Genomic DNA, 20,866 nt, shown 5'->3' with positions numbered 1-20,866 from the left:
GTTTTGGGGTCGTTCCCCTTGACTTCCAACATATTTAAGAGCTATGATTTAGTCCAATTCTGTTCCAGAGCCTCACTATACCAGTGATTCTCAGTGATATGATTCTGATATCCTTCTCTTACTTCCTCTACTTTAACAATCATTGATCTATAGGGAGAAACAGATAATTGCAACGTGACAAGTGCAATATTTAATAGAGATAGTTCCAAAATGTTACAGAGCACAGAGGAAAAATAAACTAATTCTGTCTGATGGGAGTTGGGAAAGGTACCAAAGGTGTAATCTTTGAGCTTGTTCTTTAATCAATAAATATTCATGAGAGTCAAAGATGTAAGAGACATTCTAAACTGATGCAATAATAGTGCAAAGGTATAGAAAAAACATGATAACAGCATGTTCAAGGAATGGCATAAAGGTTGATAGTATTTTAGTTTATCATGCATGTAAGACGGCGTTTGGAGATAGATGATGCTGAAAATGTAGGTTGGGCTAAACTGTAAAGGACTTCATGTACTCTATATGCTAAGATAGCTTGAGACTAGAGTTGATGGGCAGCCATAGGTTTTTTAATAAAGACGGGACATGATCAGAAAGGGGAGCTATAAAGGCAGGGAAATCAAGTTAAAGTCCAAGTTAGAGATAAGGGCCTAAAACAATGAGAGTGGAGAAGAGAGAACAGATTTCAGAAGCATTTTTAAAATATTTACTGGTAAGTTTTCGTGACTGACAGGATAAAAGTGATGAGAAAGGGGCAAAGAATGAGAGTTCTAGCTTGTATGCACATGCAGACATGATTCTATTAGTCAAGAGAAAACAAGAAGAAAAAGAGGTGGGGTAGAGGGAAATGTTTAGTTTTAAACGTATTAAATTTGAAGTGTTTGTAGAACATCTAGGTGGAGTGTTTGAGGGCAGTAGAAAATACAACTTACCTCATACTACCTGAGACAAGACTAGAAATGAAGTTTTAGAAGTCCTAGCATATACTGCATAGTCCTAATTACTTAAAGCCATGTAAACAGTTGCAACTACCAAAAAAGAGAACACAGAATGAGGGGAAAACAGAAACTTTAGAAACACTAATGCAGGCAGAGGTTAAGAAAAGTTGCTGATGGAATCTGGCTCCACCTAATTCCTAATCCCACAATCTATCAAAATACATTACTACCATAAACTCTCTCTTCAGAATTCTTAGACATCAATGGTAAAAATTTTAAAAACCACTTCAAATTACACAAACCACTTATATAATAAGGAACTCTGTGCTGTGTGTTGGTCAATTAGGTAACTCCATGTAACAACTGAAGATGAAGGCTGACTAACATTAATAAAAGAAGCACAGAAGGCAAATTCATAAATAGATTTAATAATTAATTGTTTAAGTATATCCTTAGGCTTAATTAGAACTCTTAACACTGTAAATTCTATTTGCAAGACTTCCTACCTCAAAAACAAATACAGTACCTGCAAAACACATATACTCATCTGAAAATGTATAACTTTCATTTTCATATGGTTACAATTAAGGTTTTCAACCTTTCTTAGAGAAGAAATTAATCTTAACAAGAGGTAAAATGAACATGCATGTGAATTTGGTAGCCATTCTTTCCACACTATAAACATTAGTCAGTACTAGACTAACATTAGCATTTTGTTGACACCGTTACATTAAACATGATTGAGGAATATTTAACTTTTCTAAAACATTAACATACTTTATACTACTGATAACATTTCTGTAAAAATAAATTTAACAGCATGAAGCAACCTATTTTAAAAATGTTCTCATTTTATTAAGAAATTAAAGTCTCAATTTTATCCCCAACAAAGTTTCAAAATTACTATAGCTATTGGTCATTAAACGGAAGACCCAACACAATAAAACAAAGTAAAAACCAGAACGACAACAGCTATCTAATGTACATTCAATACATCAGACAATCTATTGAAGCACTAAGAAAAATATATATAGTTCCTCTTAAGGTAAGTTGAGAATTTTCCTTCCTTGAAGCACACTCATTAATGAGATAGTATGTGGTACACATGGAGCCCAAGTATATGTTGTTGTTGTTATTGTTGTTAGATGCCATCAAGTTGGTTCCGAATCATAGTGACCCTATGTACAACAGACTGAAACACTGCCCAGTCCTGCACCATCCCCACAATGGTTGCTATGTTTGACCTTATTATTGCAGCCACTGTGCCAGCCCATCCCACTGAGGGTCTTCCTCTTTTTCACTGACCCTCTACTTTACCAAGCATGATGTCCTTCTCCAGGGACTGGTCCCTCCTGATAACATGTCTAAAATACGTGAGATCAAGTCTTGACATCCTCACTTTCAAGGAGCATTCTGGCTGTACTTCTTCCGAGACAAATCTGTTCGTTCATCTGGCAGTCCATGGTATATTCAATATTCTTCACCAACACCACAATTCAAAGACATCAGTTCTTCTTTGGTTTTCCTTCACTGCCCAGCTTTTGAATGCATATGAGGTGACTGACAATACCATGGCTTGGGTCAGGCGCACCTTAGTCCTCAAAGTGACATCTTTGCTTTTCAACACTTTAAAGAGGTTTCTAACTCTAGGTCTTTGCACATTTCATTATAATACTTTGTCTTCTCAAGTCACCCTTTGAAATCTTGTATTCAGCTCTTTTACTTCATCATTTCTTCCATCTACTTTAACTACTCTACGTTCAAGAGCAAGTTTCAGAGTCTCTTCTGACATCCATTTTGGTCTTTTCTTCCTTTTCTGTCTTTTTAATGACCTCTTGCTTTCTTCATGTATGGTGTCCCTGATGTCATTCCATAACTCGTCCGGTCTTCGGTCATTAGTGTTTCAATGTGTCAAATCTATTGCTGAGATGGTCTCTAAATTGGCTCTCATGGACTTGCTCTAATTTTCTTCAGCTTCAACTTGAACTTGTATATGAGGAACTGATGGTCTGTCTGTTCCACAGATGGCCCCTGACCTTGTGCTGACTGACGATATTGAGCTTCTCCATCATCTCTTTCCAGAGACATAGTCAATTTGATTTCTGTGTATTCCATCTGGCGAAGTACATACCTATGTTAAATTTTCCCAACTATATTTTTTAAAGCAATTATTTTAAAGAATGGCATCTTCTTAGAGAATTTTAATATCACAACTAATAATTCATAGTACGTATTCAATCAACAAATATTTAACAAGTGCTTTATACAAGCAGGGTGCTATGTAGGAACAAAAATGCATACAACATGGTCCCCACCTTCACAATCATTTACAAAATAATTAGAAAGACAATTATTCTGTAAAGCTCAAATAAAAATGGCAAAAATTAGAATTATATATATTCCTTACCTGTACAATCTTGAGCAACATAAACAGTTATTCCTTGTAAATCAGGGTGTCTTGCTTCTTCAACTGCTTTTCTAAGAAAATAACAAATGTAATCTTTTAAAATCTTGAGTAACATTTCCAGCTGGTATCTGAAGACTTAATTTAAGGGGAAAAAGCCATCATTTTCTGACTTTCCTACTTAATCTATAATGTTTGGCTTCAAAAACTACAACCTAGGTGGTATCAGAAGTCAAGTCACAATTTTCGAAGTTGAAAATCACACAAAATTACTCAAAGAACATTAAAAGTTATAAAATAAGTAAGAAATTGTTGGGCATAAAGCTATAACAAAAAAAAAAAAGGTTTCTCTCTCACTCATTTGGCTGTATTAAGCGTTTTCTAACCAGTGATATCACAATATACTTCAAATTTGCTTTATATTCCCGTACATTACTGACTAGGAGCAAATTACTACATACTTTGCCCTCTGGTACACTTCCGAAAGTTTGTTTCTTTTCCTTATACAACAGTATAACTTTTATTCCTTCTTTAAAAATCTTCTATGACCTAGCAAATGAATTTCCTAATGTAAGTCTTAGAATTCTATAAATAAAATTACAAGTTGAAAAATATTTCTAGTTGAATATAATGTTCTCAATGGTTCACGTGGTATGAAAAAAATCACAAAAACAGTATCTATAAAAAGAAATTATGGAAATATAATTTTTTAACTGTATTTTTACCATTCTGTAACTTCACCTATCTTATTGTGCATGTTTCTATGTGCTAGTACAGAACAAGGATCAGCAAACTATAGTCCACAGGCCTAATACAGTCCATGGCCTGTTTTTGTACAGCCTGCAAGCTTAGAATGGTCTTTTTATAGTTTTAAAAGGTTATAAAAACAAAGAAGAATGTGGAACAGAAGCCTTAAAAGACCCACAAAAGTCTAATATATTTACTAATTATATTATTTGTCCCCTTATAGAAAAAGTTTTCTGACCTCTGGGGTACAGTCAAAGATGTGGTGAAACTCATGTGAAACTGTTCACTACAGATTAGTAAGTAAACACAACGAAGCCCGTGCGTACCTTGCTTACTGGTTAATCCGTCCTTAGGTATAGAACATAGTATCTTGAAGGGTAGAAACTATGTTTTATGATTATGCTTTTATGAATGTCATAACAAGTTGGACTTGATGTTATTATTAACAATAATTAATAACATTAACAACAATAACAATAACAATAATCCAATTAATAACATTAGGAAAATACTTTTTAACTGTAAGCATTTGGCCTAAAAACATAAACACATGCTAATATCCAAATATGCTTTTTTATAATTTGAAATTTATGATTATAAATGGAATAAATGTACCATAACATACTATATTTATATGACATATTAATAATTCAGTTTATGGTAATACTGGAACATATAATGCATAAGACAATTTAAAAAAAACTTAAGTAGTAGCCAAATAAATGGCACATAAAAAGCTGAGGTATAGTGTAATTTAACTTTCAACTTTTTTCTAACCACCCTGAATGTCACAGACCTTATATTTTTACTATGACATAATTATAATATTAATAGATCCATACATTTACAATTCTGAAGAATCTGATGTGAGCAAAGAAATGCTGAAAACATCAATTTTAGCTCTTGACATTTCATTACACTATCAGTACATTACAGCCCCCAGGTTACTGTACAAAAAAAAAAACCAAAAAACTGTAATGTTATGCATGTTCCAAGGTTGAAAGAGTTGTTAAGTTTTTAGAACATTCCAATAAGGCAGTCTAATGAAAACCTGGGTTAGAAAGAGATCTTGGATATCTGTATTGACAAGCAAGAGAAACATTTGTCAACAGATAAACTAAATGTAACCAGAGTCACAATACATCAAATCTCAAATTTCTTTGTTGTTTCCCTATTAACAAATGAAAAAGCTACTTTATAAGCATTCTCATACAGTTAGACTTTAAAAGTTCCAATTACATATACACTTTGCAAAACACAGTATCTCTGAGCCTGAGGACCTCTGTTGTAAGATGAAAGATTTTAAAACAATGTTACCTTAAAATGTGAGCAACCACAGCTGGTCCATACCAATCTCCAGCTTTTTTCCCCGACTTCTTTCCATAGTCTATTAGTCGATGTAAGCCGAAGAGGGTCAAGGGAGAATCACCAAACCAAGAGATGATCTTCCTGTGATAAATTTCATCTCGCATTTCATGATCATCAGAATATCTCCCAACCATTTTCTTCAAAGAAATTGATGGAGTTTTGAGTTCACTTTCCCCTGACAGCGATCCTTCAAATGATGCAGTAAATTTTTTTACAGTGTGAGAAGTCCACGATTCAGAGTCTGAATTTTCAATGTTCAAAGCATCAGGCCAGGTCCAAGCTACAGTAGTTTCAAAGCAAGGCGTTCAGATCTTTTAAAGAGTTAGATTTTAACAATTCTACTAAAACCAGTTTGTAGCAATTCACTAAAGATATATGGGTTACCAAAATAGCAAACTCAGGAATATGTAAATCCATAGAGACAGAAAGCAGATTAATGGTTATCTATAGAGGGATGCTATAGGATCACTATGAGTCAGAATTGACTCGCTGGAAATGGGTTTCGTTTTGATTTTTGGTTACTGAGGGAGGGAAGGAGCCCTGGTGGCACAGTGGTTAAGCACTTGGATGCTAACCAAAAGGTTGGTGGCTTGAACCCACCAGCATCTCTGCAGGAGAAAGATATGGCAATCTGCTTCTGTAAAGATTACAACCCAGGAAACCCTATGGGGTAGTTGTACTCTGTCCTATAGGGTCACTATGAGTCAAAATCGACTGGATTGCAATGAGTATTTTAATGGAGGGAGGGGGATACTGAAAGTGACTGAAAATGGGTATGAGGTTTCTCTTGGGGTTGATAGAAATGTTCTAAAATTATATTATGGTAATGATTGCAGAACTCTATAAATATACTAAAAACCACTGAACTGTTCGCTTTAAACGAACGAAACTATGGTATGTAAATTATTTCTCAATAAAGCTGCTTAAAAAATAAATAAATGTACCTGCAAAGAAAATACGCCAATATATTACTGATGTTTATTTCTGGGTAGTAATATTATTCCCTGGACTTTTCTATAACTTCCAAAATTTCTAAAATGGAAATATATTTCATATAATTGGGCAAAATTATAAAAAAAAATAAATTACAAGAGAAAGAAAAAATAGAAACAGGTACAAATGGACAATTCTGAAATTTATTCTTGTTTCTTTCCTATGAGAGTGTTAAGACAGAACAATGACTTTTGTATTTCATTACCAGTGCTCCTTATCAGGCATCTAGTCTTGACTACCCAAAGGCACAATAAGCATATTTATTAACAGTCACAATATTCATGAGGATAACTTAAAAAATGGGTTTTTTTTTATTATATATTAAAATACAAGTTTGACTGTAGAAGTTTAAAATTTCATTTCAAAGTATTTTTTCTTATATACTCCTTTCAGAATAACTTCATCATTGTTTAGTAATAATAATTCTCTAATAAATGAAGTTAATAAACGAAACATGAAAGATCAGACTCCAAAAAATCAAATATAGTCATTACTTCACTGTTTATAATAATAAGACAGTCCTCAAATATACATCTAATTTTAACTTAACAAAAGAGTCACAGAATCAGAGACCTACGTAGTCAGAACTATGAAAAATATTCTAAGCCTTGCCCAGGACTGTACAAGACTATAAATAAGCCACCCAAAAAAATACTTCTTAAAAATTATTTTTCTTTGCATTATTCACACCACTCTTGAATATCATTCTGTCTAAATGATCTCATCAATAGTCTCTATAGAAAGGTTACTAAATACGTGCCATGCATTGCAAGGAAAATGTCTAACACTTAATAAAAAAAAAGAAACCTCTGATAACATTTAGTATTAATCAGATATGATAGTCTAAAATAGTAATCTGAAATCCTCCTATAAATGTACACATTATAAAAAATGGACTAGGAGAAATGGTAAGAGAGGTGGCACAATAGAAAAAAAATGTGTATACACACACACACACACACACACACACTTATAGAAGTTAGGTATAAATGACACTTTGAGAGTCTAAAAGACTAAGCTTAATGACCTTATTAAGAATATACCTAACACATTTAATATGACTGATTATATTTATGAAGACAAAAATATTATAAGAACAAAAATAATTTTAAAGTATAATTGATATATAAGGAGAAAATAAAGAAACCAGCATAAATAAATAGTATAATTTATTAGATTTAAATAATGTAAAAACATTAGTTATCTGCCCAAAGTCACTGCTACTGATCTACCCAGGACTTGCTGAAATGGAGACAATCCAGAGTTCAAAGGAAAGAAAATAAAAACAACAACAATCCAAAGGCCACCAAAAATGGAACTTAATTGAGCTGACCAAGAATAACAGGTATGTTTAATCTGTATTTTTGAAAAGGGAATCATGAAAGTTTACACGTAAGTTATACCTAGACAGGTTCGGGACTAGATTAGCTACAATTTTAGAGAATATTAGGGAGTCAAGAAATTAGCCTCAGCAAACTTTATGTAGTTTGAAAACTGGAGTTCAAATAAAAACCAAAAAACAGAGATTGATTTACCTCTACCAAGAAAGTGTAGTATGAGTCCTTGAGCCAATAGCATCTGGCCAGTTCTCAATGTACAGCCCCAACCACAGTCTGTTGTGAAAGTTGAACCTTCTATTTGAGGAAATTCTTCCCTGTAGGTCAGCCATATTCTAGAAATAAAATCTTTACGAAATTCTTCTACGTTTCCTGAAATTACACAATCTTCTATTGCACCTCCTGATCTTGCAGGTAACATTTCATTTTCATCTATAAAATAAAAATATAAACTTTAGTCTAAAAATAACCAAGCAAAGAAATATCAATGGTAGTATTATATTATCATTACTGCTCGTAAGATTTAAAACGTCACACTTTACCAAATCCTTTTTTCTGATTTAAAATTAAAATAAATCTTATTACGCCTAATCAGGTTGTTATGAAAATGAATGTTAAAATGTTTTGAACATCACAGCCAACTAATATAAGGTATTACCAGTAGCACTGTTGTTAATAATAATATCCTATATTCCATATATAATCAACTCTTTGATAAGGGGGTATCTTTTTTTTATTATTATTATTGATTGATTGATTGCCTCATTGGGCTCAGGATATAGATATCACGGCTCTCTAAATGCTACTTGCAAATAAAATATAATTTGTCATTATGTAAAAATGTGCATAATCACATAAGCTAGTTCTTAAAATCAAATACAAAGTGAACACTGTATTTATTGTTATGAATATTTATACTCAAATTATAAAACCAAAACAAGCTAAAAAGTAAGAATATAAAATTCTTAAAATATAGTTATCCTTTTCTGTTCAAATAGGATTTTTCAAAAATTATCACCCCCATATATCATTTTTAAAGGCTTTTCCAAATAGATTTCCTCTAATACAGTATCTATGTGAAAACTATGGTCACCGTTTGCCCAATAATTTACAACACACTAGTGCTCAAAATGAACTTCCATTCCTTGATTACTCCCAGAAAGTCAGTCATTTTTACAATGTAGCACAGTACCTGACACATAGAAGATTCTAATAAATGTTGCTGGCTTGGGTGGGTAAGCGAATGGGTGGATAAGTCTGCCTACAACTCTCAGTTCCCAGGGGGTCAATTTTCAATGCCCTTCTGCAGGATGTTAAAAAAAAAAGCAGTTTTGTCATGCTTTTATTTCTCATCCTTTCTAACGTACTCCCCCTTCAAGCACTTCCTGAAAAAGTTAAAATCATCCAACCTCATGAACAGTAAAACCTATGAAAGCCGGAACCCGTGTAAGACAGAAATCTGTTAGAAGGAAAACTCAAATATTTCCTACTAAAACCAGTGATTAAAAAGTGGTAAGACTGGACCCTGTCAAAGGTAGGAAACTTGCAAGACTCGGAAAAACAAGGCAGTCCTGTCAAGTTCTGGCTCTCACAAGTTTCACTGTATATCCAGCTCAGTGGAGCTAAATTGCAGCATTTAGTTTCAATGATGATAAACAGAATGAATATCAAGTCCTCACTGTCAAGGAATTTCTCAAAATACTACGTAGAGTCTGAAGTTAGTTATAAATAAAAGTGTCTAGAAATTTGACATGGCACTACAAATGTGCTCAAAATTTCCACTATAGATACATTTAAATTTGTTTGAAATTTGATACAATAGTGCATAACACTCAAACCTCATTCTTCCCAACATACAGTTCCTGATCTGTTACCCTGGACAAGTAATTAATTCTTTATCCTGTTAAGATCTAGGCTCCTCTTAATATTTACTCTAAATATAATTGGAAAACTGCTAGCATTTAATGAGCTCTGTTTTCTCACTGGCCTTTCACTATAATATTCTCCCTTCTTCCGCAATTTCACTCTTTGACTGACTTTCCTAGGAAAAAGCTTAACTAACTGTATTTTTTTTTTTTTTGTCTATATCGCTCTCTTCCTCCGATTACAAGTGATCTAGAGGAAAAGGAATATGCTTAATCTTCTTCACTCCTGTGTCTCCATCACCTAGTAGCATTTAGCCATAGTAGATGCGCAATAAATATTTGTTGGATAAATATACAGATTACTAGAACCAAAGGATGAAGGTGTTTTTGTTTTGTTTTATTTTTGCCCCTTTTTAAAAAAAATAATAAGAACACTAAAAGAATGTGAAAGAAACCTGACAGAGGAAATAAAAGTGCCAGTAATAATGAGGGGCTAGTCAAGCAGGGTTATCACAATCATAAATCACACAAATCACATGGAAACAAGCTACTACGAGAAATAATCAGAAGAAAAACAAACTGCAAAAAAAATTTTTTTAACCCTCAAAGAGTAGAACTATTTTAATTATCAGATATAGGATATAAAGTAAGTATGCATATATTTTTACAACATAGAAGGATATTAAAAGTTGGACAAATTATTAAAAGCTGAACAAATAACAGAAAACAAGCTATAAAATTGACCAGGCACATATGAAAGAGATTCAAATATAACTACTAAAAATTAAAGACAAAACTGAAAATAGACACCTGTTGTAGGATTAAACAGCAGATTATACACAGCTTAGTAGATAACTGGGGAACTAGAGGTAAAAACTAAAGAAATTACTCAGAACAAAGTCACAGAGAGACAAAGTAATAGAAAATATGAAAAACCAAAGAACTTCAGAGACATGGAAAATAGAATAAAAAGATTTAACATATATTATCAGAGATTCAGAATGAGAGAATAGAAAAAATAGAGAAACACTTAAATTAAAAGTAGCTGAAATTTTTTCGGCTCTTAAAAAACATGAATTACAAACAGAATAAAATGAAATCCACACACAAAACAAAGAACTGTTCTTAAAAACAACCAGAGAGAAAAGATAATGGAATGACAGCTTCAAAATACTGAGAGAGAAAATCTTTATGCCCTTAAAGTAAGCAAAGATTTCTTAACAGTGAAATGGAAGACATGGCAATAGGAACGATCCAAAATAAGACAGGGAGAGGAAAAGGGAAAAAAAGAAAAAGCATTAGTGAGCCGTGGTACAACTTCATGCAGCCTAATATATATGTAATTGGGGTCCTAGAAAGAGAAAAAAAAGAGGGGAGAGGGCAGAAAAAATATCTGAAGACAACACAGCTGGCCAATTTTAAAATTTTGATGAAAAACTATAAACCAATAGATCCAAAAAGCGCAAAAAAACCCAAGCACAAGAAACATGAAGAAAGCTATGCCAAAGTATGTGATCAAAACGCTCAAAAGCACTGATAAACAGAAAATGTTAAAAGCAGTCAGAGAAAAAGAGATACATTATGTACAAAGAAACAAAGGGAAGGATGACATCAGATTTCTCACTGCAAAGCAAGCAAGAAGATAATGGACTAACATCTTTAAAGAATTGGCAGAAAAAACATTAATCTAGAATTGTATACCAAACAAAAATATCAAAGATGAAGGGGGGGAAAAATACATACATACAAAGAGTGAGAGAGAGAGAAAAGGATAAAGATGAAGGATTTATACTTCCCAATTTTAAAACTTACTACAAAGCTACAGTAATCAAAACAGTGTGGTACTGGCATAAGGATATGACATATAGCCCAGTGGAATAGAATTAAGAGTTCAGAAATAAGCACGTACATCTATGTACATTTAAATATTGACAAGAGTACCAAGATCATTCAGTGGGGAAGGAATATTCTCTTCAACAAATGGTGCCGGGATAATGGTATCCACCTACAAAAGAAGAATTTGGACTCTGTCATGGATTGAATTGTGTCCCCCAAAATTATGTGTCACCTTGGCTAGGCCATATGTGATTGACCACTATTTTGTCATCCAATGTGATTATCCTATGTGTTGTAAATTCTACTTCTATGATGTTAATGAGGCAGGATTAGAGGCAGTTATGTTAATGAGGCAGGACTCAATCTACAAGATTAGGTTGTGTCTTAAGCCAATCTCTTTTGAGATATAAAAGAGAAAAGCAAGTAGAGAGAGAGGAGGGCCTCAGACCACCAAGAAAGAAGCACTGCAAGCACAGCGTGTCCTTTGGACCCATGGTCTCTGCGCTGAGAATCTCCTAGACCAGAGGAAGATGGATGACAAGACCTTCCCCCAGAGCCGACAGAGAAAGCCTTCCCCTAGAGCTGGTGCCCTGAATTTGGACTTCTAGCCTTCTAAACTGTGAGAGAATAAACTTCTATTTGTTAAAGCCATCCAATTGTGGTATTTCTGTTACAGCAGCATTAGATAACTGAGACAGATCCTTAGTCCACGTCATATACAAAAATTAACTCAAAGTGGATCAACAAACCTAAATATGAGCTAAAACTATAACACTCTTAAAACAAATGTAAATCTACAGGACCTTGTTTTTGACAACAGATCCTTAGATAAGACAACAAAAGCATGAGTAACAAAAGAAAGATAAATTAGACTTCATGAAAACTAAACTTCTGCACATCAAAGGACATTATCAAGAAAAGGAAGAGACAACTTAGAGAATGGGAGGAATATTGTAAATTACATATCTGATAACGACCTAGTACCCATAATATATAAAGAACTTCTACAACTGAACAACAAAAACACAAACAACCCAAATAAAAAATGGGCAAAGGACTTAAATAGACATTTCTTCCAAAGAAGATTACAAATGACCAACAAGTACACGAAAAGATGCTCAACATTATTAGTCATTAGGAAAATGGAAATCAAAACCACAATGAGATATCACTTCACACCCACTAGGACGGCTATTAAAAAAAAAAAAAAAAAAAACAGAAAATAACAAGTGTTGGAGAGGACGTGGAGATATCGGAACCCTCATACATTGCTGGTGGGAACATAAAATGTTGCAGCAGTTATGGAAAATAGTTTGGCAGTTCCTCAAAAAGTTAAACACAGAATTACCATATGACCCAGCAATTCTACTCCTAGATAGATACCTAAAAGAATTGAAAACAAAGACTCAAAGAAATACTTGTACATAAATATTCATAGCAGCACTATTCACAATAGCCAAAAGGTGAAAACACCCAAATGTACATCAGTATATGAATGCATGTATTATGGTATATCAACACAATGGAATATTACTCAGTCATAAAAAGGAATGGAGTACTGATACATGCTACAACTTGGATGAACCTCAAAAACATGCTAAGTGAAAAAAAACAGACACAAAAGGTCACAAGTTGTATGATTCCATTTCTATGAAAAATTCCGGAATAGATACATCCAGAGAGACAGAAAGCAGATTGGTAGTTTTCAGGGGCTGGGGGAAAAGGGGGAATGGTGAGTCACTGCTTAATGGGAATGGGATTTTCTTTGGGGGAAATGAAAACATTTTGGAACTAGATAGAGGTTGTGGTTGCACAACATTGTGAAGTGCTAAATGTCACTGAATTGTACACTTTAAAATGGTTAATTTTATGTGAATTTCACCTCAATAGAAAAGAGTAAAGGCAAAATAAAAACTTTTCAGATATGTTAAAGCTGGAAAAATGTGTCTTCAACAGACCTGCACTATAAGAAATGTTAAAGAAAGTCCTTCAGGGAGAAGTCAGATGATACCAGAGGGAAATTTGAATTCACACAAAGGAATGAAGAAGACTAGAAACGATAGCTACATAATTATATAATATTTTTTCTTATTATTTACATTATTTTAAAGGATATTTGGCTGTTGTATACTCTAAACCTTGAAGCAACCACTAAAATGACACAATAAAGAATTACAGTTTATAAATCAACAACGAGATAAAACGGAAAAATAAAAAACACTCAATCCAAAAGAAAGCAGTAAGAGGGAAAAAGAACAAAGAACAGATGGAATAAACAGAAAGCAAATAGTAAGATGACAGACTTAAATCTAACCTTATCAGTAATCACATTAAACGTACATAGTCTAAACACCTAAACAAGAGGCAAAGATTATCAGACTCGGTAAAAAAACAAGACCAAACTATACTGTCTACAAAAAAAAACACTTTAAATATGAAAACACAAACAGGTTAAAAGTAAAAGAATGAGAAAAGATACACCACACTAACACTAAACAAAGCAAAACAGGAATGGCTATCTTAATATCGGTATAGATTTCTGAGCAAAAAATACCACCAGGAATATCATCAGGAATAAATAAATAAACGGATTAATTTATTAGAGGCTATAGCAATTTTAAACGTTTATGCACCTATGAACAGAACTTCCAAATATATGAGCAAAAATTGATAGAACCGCAAGCAAGGAGAAATAGAGAAATCCACAATTATAGACAGATTTCAACACCCTTTTCACAATTATTGACAGAACAAATAGAAAATTAGCGAGGATAGAGAAGATTTGAACAACACCATCAATCAACTTTATCTAGTTGACTATTATAGAACATTTCAGTCAATGATAGCAGAATATACATTCTTTTCCAGCACACACAGAACATTTACCAAGATATACCATATTCTCAGCTATAAAATAAGTGTTGATAAATTTAAAAAGATTAAAGTCTTAAAAGTATTTTCTCTGGTGACAATGAAAGCAAATTAAAAATCAGTAACAGAAAATTAGCTGGAAAATGCCAAGTATTTGGAAACTAAATAAAATACTTCTGAAAAAACCCTCATTTCTTCCTGCAGGCTATTTTTTAGTAAATGGCAAAAGTGACGTTTCAGAAAATTCCAAATCTTATATCTTATTTCCACAACAGTTGAGCAAAATCTTGGCAAGATCTGGAGCAACACAGATTCTGAAAACAGCAAAGACAGGCTAGAGAACAAGAACCAAGAGTGTCAGCCATCTAAGATACTCCACTGGTCCCACCCCATCTGGAGCAAGGGAGAATGAAGAAAACCAAAGAAACAAGGGAAAGATTAGCCCAAAGGATTAACGGACCACAACTACTACAGCCTCCACCAGACTGAGTCCAGTACAACTAGATGGTGCCCAGCTACCACCACTGACTGCTCTGACAGGTTATCACAATAGTGAGTCCCAGACAGAGCTGCAGATAAATGTAGAACAAAATTCTAACTCACAAAAAAAGACCAGACTCACTGGTCTGAGAGAGACTGGAGAAACCCTAAGAGTATGGCCCCTGGACAACCTTGTAACTCAGTACTGAAGTCACTCCTGAGGTTCACCCTTCAGTCAAAGATTAGACAGACCCATAAAACAAAATGAGACTAAATGGGCACACCAACCCAGGGACAAGGATGAGAAGGCAGGAGGGGACCGGAAAGCTGATAACGGGGAACCCAAGGTCGAGAAGTAGAGAGTGTTGACACGTCAAGGAGTTGGCAAGCAATGTCACAAAAGAATATGTGTATTAATTGCTTAATGAGAAACAATTTGTTCTGTAAACCTTCATCTAAAGCACAACTAAAAAAATGTTTTTAAAAAAAGAACCAAGAGTATGCACAGTTAAGACTTCTTGATACCTTACTTTCAAGTCCTCCCTTTACCTCCTGCAAGAAGATTCTTCACCAAAACTCTCATCACTGGGTTGGATTCAGTTCAGAAAAAAAGCTTTTACATGTAAAGATCTTAGACTAAGCTTGTGTAGCCTATATGTTACCTTCTCTACCTCTTAAAAAGGGTTTTCTTTTTTCTGTGTCCTATTTTTGTCCCTAGGCTAGACTGACTGACTGTGGATGCTCCTCAGTCCAAAAATTAGGAAGGGGAAAGCCTTACCGCGGCTCAGTTTAAAACAAATCATTTTGGTCCCTGAGATAGAACTGGTATACTGGAGATAACTCCAAATTACAGTTTTTTTCTTAATGGCTCTCGGGACCATTATGTCCTGAATCAACTAAGAGAAAACCTAGAAAAATCTTGGCCAGATGGGGGCATAGAATCTGTGGGAAGAAGAAGCTTATTAAAACTAAGACAAAGTCCTTAACTGCCTCCCTCACAGAGAGTGCAGGGATACTCTACGATTTTTTTCTACGTTTTAATACTAACTGGGGAGACCACTGACCATTTGAATGTACATACTGTAAACCTTGGCATAAAAATGTATAGCATACACCGAAAGAAGACAAAGTGTGCACAGCTTGACGAAGGCAAACAAAGTCACTAGGATGTACACAAGAAAAAAGGAATTTTGGGTAACTGCATATATAAGGAGGCCTGGGGGCGCAGTGGTTAAGAGCTCGGCTGCTAACCAAAAGGTTGGCAGTTCGAAGCCACCAGCCACTCCTTGGAAACCCTATAGGGCAGCTCTAGTCTGTCCTATAGGGTTGCTATGAGTCAGAATTGACTCAATGGCAATAAGTTTGGGTTTTTTTGGTTTATGGCATACGTAATTTTGCAACAACCAGAAAATATATATGCAGGTATATATGCATGTATGTAGGCATATATGTGTATAGTTACGTATATCTGAGTATGTATGCATGTATATATAGGTATATGCATATGTATACGCATGTATGCGTGTATGCATATATATTCATATATATGATAAAGCACATAGTGGGCACAGTTACAGATACTTCTTAGAGGGACTGGTTTTATGGTTTTGAAGGCTCAGGACCACAGTCTCATTGGACAACTGGGTCAACTGGTAAAATGTAGTTCATAAAATTTATTTTCTACTTACTACTTCTTTGTTAAGTAGTGTCTGGATCTTAAAAGTTTGTGAACAGCCATCTAAGATACAACTATTGGTCCCTACTCATCCAGAGCAACAGACAAAGAAGGAACAAAGACTCAAAGAAGAAACTAGTCTACAGGACTAATAGTTCACATGAACCATGGCCTCATCTACCCTGAGACCAGAAGAACGAGATGATGCCTGGCTACCACTATCGACCATTCTGATCAGGGCCACAACAGATGGATCCTGATAGAAGGGAGAAAAATGTAGAACAGAACCTCAAATTCTTAAAAAATCTAGACTTACTAGACTGGTTTAGACTGGAGGACTCCCTGAGACTATTGCCCTGAGATTCTCTTTAAACCTTGAACCAAAACTAGCCCCTGAGGATACCTTGTAGCTAAATAACAGAATGGCTCACAAAAATAAAAAAAAGTTACCCATGAGTACTGTGCTCCTTTATAAAATCATCTGTGTGATACCAAATGGTCAACAATTACTTTAAAATAAAGATGAGAAGGTAAGGGGGCAGGGAAACTAGATTAATGGAAACAGAACAACCAGAAGAGAAATAATGAGAATGTTCACACATTGTGAAGAATGTAACCAATGTCACTGAACAATTTATGTAGAAATTGTTGAATGGAAGCCTTAACTGCTGTATAAACTTTCACTGAAACACAATAAAATATTATTTTTAAACAATGTATAGCATGATATTTCAAAGGAAATTTTTTATAAGAAGAGCTTGTGGCTCAGAAAAGATAAGATAAAAAGCTTGAACGATCAGGACAGGTTTAGCATAGTTAAAAATAATCAAATTTTTACAAACATACGTTCTAATATTACTAGAAGTAACAGGAGGCAGAAATCAAGTTTAAGAACTGTGTACTCACTTATCATTATGAATTAATTCATTATAGATAGCTCAGAGGTTATGAAATAAAACCACTGGGGCTAAAAACCACCATGGCTGAAAGCCACTGCCTTCTAAGTACTTAGACCTGTCAGATATCAGAATGCCAATGCCTTCAAACTGAAAGAGAATTGAAACAACTGAACAAAACTATCCATCAGATAAATACCACACAGAGAAATGAGAGACTCTAGCTAAAGTAACTTGACTGAAATCCTTAGCAGGACAAACAGAGCAACTAGAAAATTTCTGTATAACACAAAAAGAGATTAATTACTGAGACCAGAAAAACTAGATGGTGCCTGGCTACCACCAATGAACGCCCTGACAGGGAATACAACAGAGAGTTCCTGATGGAGCAGGTGAAAAGTGGGGTGCAGAACTCAAATGCTAGTAAAAAGACCAGACTTAATGGTCTGACTGAGACTGGAGAGACCCTGGAAGACTTGGCCCCTGGACTCGATGTTAGCCCAGAACTGAAATCATTCCCAAAGCCAACTCTTCAGATGTAGATTAGACTGGACTATAAGACATAAAATGATACTCATGAAGACAGTGCTTCTTAGCTCAAGTAGATACACGAGACTAAATGGGAAGCTCCTGTCCAGAAGCAAGATGAGAAGGCAAAAAGGGACAGGAGCTGGTTAAATGGACACGAGAAATCCAGGGTGGAACGGGGGAGAGTGCTGCCACATTACAGGGAGAGCAACTAGGGTCCCATAACAATGTGTATATAAATTTTTGTATGAGAAACTAACTTGAACTGTAAACTTTCACTTAAAGCAGAATTAAAAAAAAAAAAAGATGTAATTAAAGAATTGAGAATTTAAGTAGGACCTTGGAAAGCCTATGGGGCAGTCTACTCTGTCCTATAGGGTTGCTATGAGTCAGAACCAACTCAACAGCAATGGGTTTGGTTTTTAGTTTTTTGGTATGATCCAGCTAAGGAACCCTGCTGCATTAGCTAAGTGCTCAGCTGCTAAACAAAAGGCTGGCGGTTTGAACCCACCAGGCACTCCGTGGGACAAAGATGTGGCAGTCTGCTTCTGTAAAGATCACAGCCTTGGAAACCCTATGGGGCAATTCTATTCTGTCCTATAGGGTCTCTATGAGTTAGAATTGACTCAATAATTTTTGTTTTTGTTTGTTTGTTTTGTTTCATTTTGGTATGATGCAGCTAGAATTGGATTAGAAATAGCAATATAAACTCATGCCTTTACAAGAAAAACACTGAAAATATGTATTTGTTCTTGCTCTATCCACAGAAATGATCTAGGAGCAATGTACTCTAACACCCAAATTATGGCCTCTAATACTATTCTTCTGCTAAAAGGAACCAGGGCTCCTTAGGAAATGGCTGAACTCATATCTGAAACTACAAAGTACAAAGTGGGCCCAGAAGACCCTGTTACAGAAGAAAGCAAGGAAGTTTCTAAAGATTAATGCAGTGTTATAGAAAGATACAGGAGCTTTCAATCTAGAATGACCTTCCACTGGCCAAAACCGAGACAATTTGAGCATCAAAAGGAAAATACTGACTGAGGTTAGCCAATATACAGTAAATTTGAAAACCATAAATTCATAATGATACACAAAGAAAAAAGTTTAGCATTAAAATATCTTAAATAAGGTGAACAGAAAATTATTTTTCTGTTGAGGCCTCAAAAAAAGTCTTGAAAAGGTAGAGCAACAACCTCAGGACAAGTGTTATGAACCAGAAACTCACCAAAGCAGTACCAATTATACGATTCATACATCTTCACATATTATAGATTTGTAAACTCAAGACGAAATTAGCCCCCATAATCAACAGACCTCTATGTCACACATTCTAAAAGTTTACAAACTCCATTAACAAAAAATATTCTTAAGGTGCTACTCCCTCAATGTCATATTCCTGTTTTTCTGAACGAATACTCCAATTCCCTTACGCTTTTATCCTGTTTACTGTGACTCCCCCAGTTTTATGCTTTACCTTGTTTACTGTCGCTTCTGTTATTCTCAAAGCATATATTTGAATCTTTATGGGGCAGTTCTACAGGGTTGCTATGAGCTATGAGCTGGAATCGACGGATGGCAACAGGTTTTTTGTTTGTTTCATTTTGTTTTGTTTTGTATAATCCAGCTAGAAATGAACTGGGAATATCAATATAAATTCATGCCTTTATTAGTAAAATGTGAATCTTTTAAAAAGCGTATTAACTGCATTTACTGTATTTACTGTTATTCCTCCTGTTCTCAAAACTATACTTCACTTACTTAAATTTTTATGCTTTTGAGTACAAGGACCTCACTCCTCTGTGGATACCAAAAAAATTTCTGGAGCTTCCGGCAACCTGGCGCTCTAGGCAGAAGCACCACGCCGTCCCTCCAGAGCAAAGATCCGAAAAAGTAAGCCAAACAGAGAAAACAGCAATCCTGAAATCCTAAACATCAAATGAAGAGATAAAGAACTCAGCCAAGCACCAAGTGGAATAAGAAACTGACAGAGAACAGACAGTGAGCAGACATACGTGGAGAGGTCCCCTATCAGCTAATGCTGCATGGATTCGCCACCTTGGACTCCTATCAGAGACCAGCAAATAGGTGGTATGAGAAAGCAGCTTCACGGAGCTTCCAGCAGGAGACAAAACAACCAGTAAACAGCAATATACACTTTCCCACCCCCCATCCTTCTTCACTCCCACTCAGCCTCCTCTGCTTCCCACAGCCACAGTCTCTTGGCCAGGAAGCACCGGCTGCTTGGATTCCACCCGTCCGCACTGACCAACTCCCTGAGTGTCATTTGTTGGCTGCTGGTGTTGTTTTTTTCCGCTTCTTTTGATTTCTTCCTTACCTCTCACCACCTCCCCCTCCTTTTGCTCAAATACCTGGCTCCGTGTACCATCTTTACTTCTTCCTGAGGGGCTATGGAGCTCCGTTCAAGTGTAGAACTGCTTCCCGGTCCGTGCTGCCAATCTGGTGGGATCCCAGGGCTTTTGTTTGTTTGTTCTGAATTGTTTGTTTGTTTTCACTTCTTGAGTTGGAGCCCGTTCTGGCCTGGTGGTGCTGTGCGGCTTGGGACCTACCTCCAGCTTGTGCAGATGCACAGAGGGATCCCTGAGAGCATTTCTTTTTTCATGTTTTTTTTTTTTCCCTTCTGTCTTTTGGGGACTTTTTCTTGTTTTGTTTCGTTTTGTTTTTTTAAATTTATTTTGCTTTCTTTTCCCTCTTTTTCCCTTTTTGTCTTTCTTCATTACTCAGTTTCTCATCTCTCTACACCTTCCTTCTCTTCCTGTCCCCTGGATACCTGGTACTGAATACTTCTATACCTCCTAGCCAGGCTGTACTTCAACACCTGGGAACAACTTCCCCAGACCTCGCAGCTGCACGGGTGGGATTCCTGGGAGCTTTGCTGTTCTTTTTCCTTTCTAATTTTTATTTATTCAT

General features: G+C 35.2%; 1 protein-coding gene across 2 annotated transcripts in view; it reads right to left on the bottom strand.

Moving 5' to 3' along the window:
* Positions 1-20,866, bottom strand: part of ATG4C (autophagy related 4C cysteine peptidase) — a 132,226-nt gene that overhangs the window by 47,357 nt on the left and 64,003 nt on the right. The window contains exons 3-6 of one of the 2 annotated variants that reach the window (XM_023730627.1): positions 11,559-11,654; positions 7,983-8,216; positions 5,404-5,734; positions 3,343-3,413 (exon numbers count right to left, since the gene is read on the bottom strand). In XM_023730627.1, coding sequence (XP_023586395.1) covers positions 3,343-3,413; positions 5,404-5,734; positions 7,983-8,205 — 625 coding nt within the window. In that variant the 5' untranslated portion in view covers positions 8,206-8,216; positions 11,559-11,654. The remainder of the gene's footprint in view (positions 1-3,342; positions 3,414-5,403; positions 5,735-7,982; positions 8,217-11,558; positions 11,655-20,866) is intronic. The other variant, XM_004369009.2, reaches the window with a different exon arrangement.

This window comes from Trichechus manatus, unplaced genomic scaffold, assembly GCF_000243295.1.
Source record: "Trichechus manatus latirostris isolate Lorelei unplaced genomic scaffold, TriManLat1.0 scaffold00003, whole genome shotgun sequence".
Lineage (NCBI taxonomy): Eukaryota > Metazoa > Chordata > Mammalia > Sirenia > Trichechidae > Trichechus > Trichechus manatus.
The sequence above is the reverse complement of the archived record's forward strand: the minus strand, read 5'-3'. Positions and strand labels throughout refer to the sequence as shown.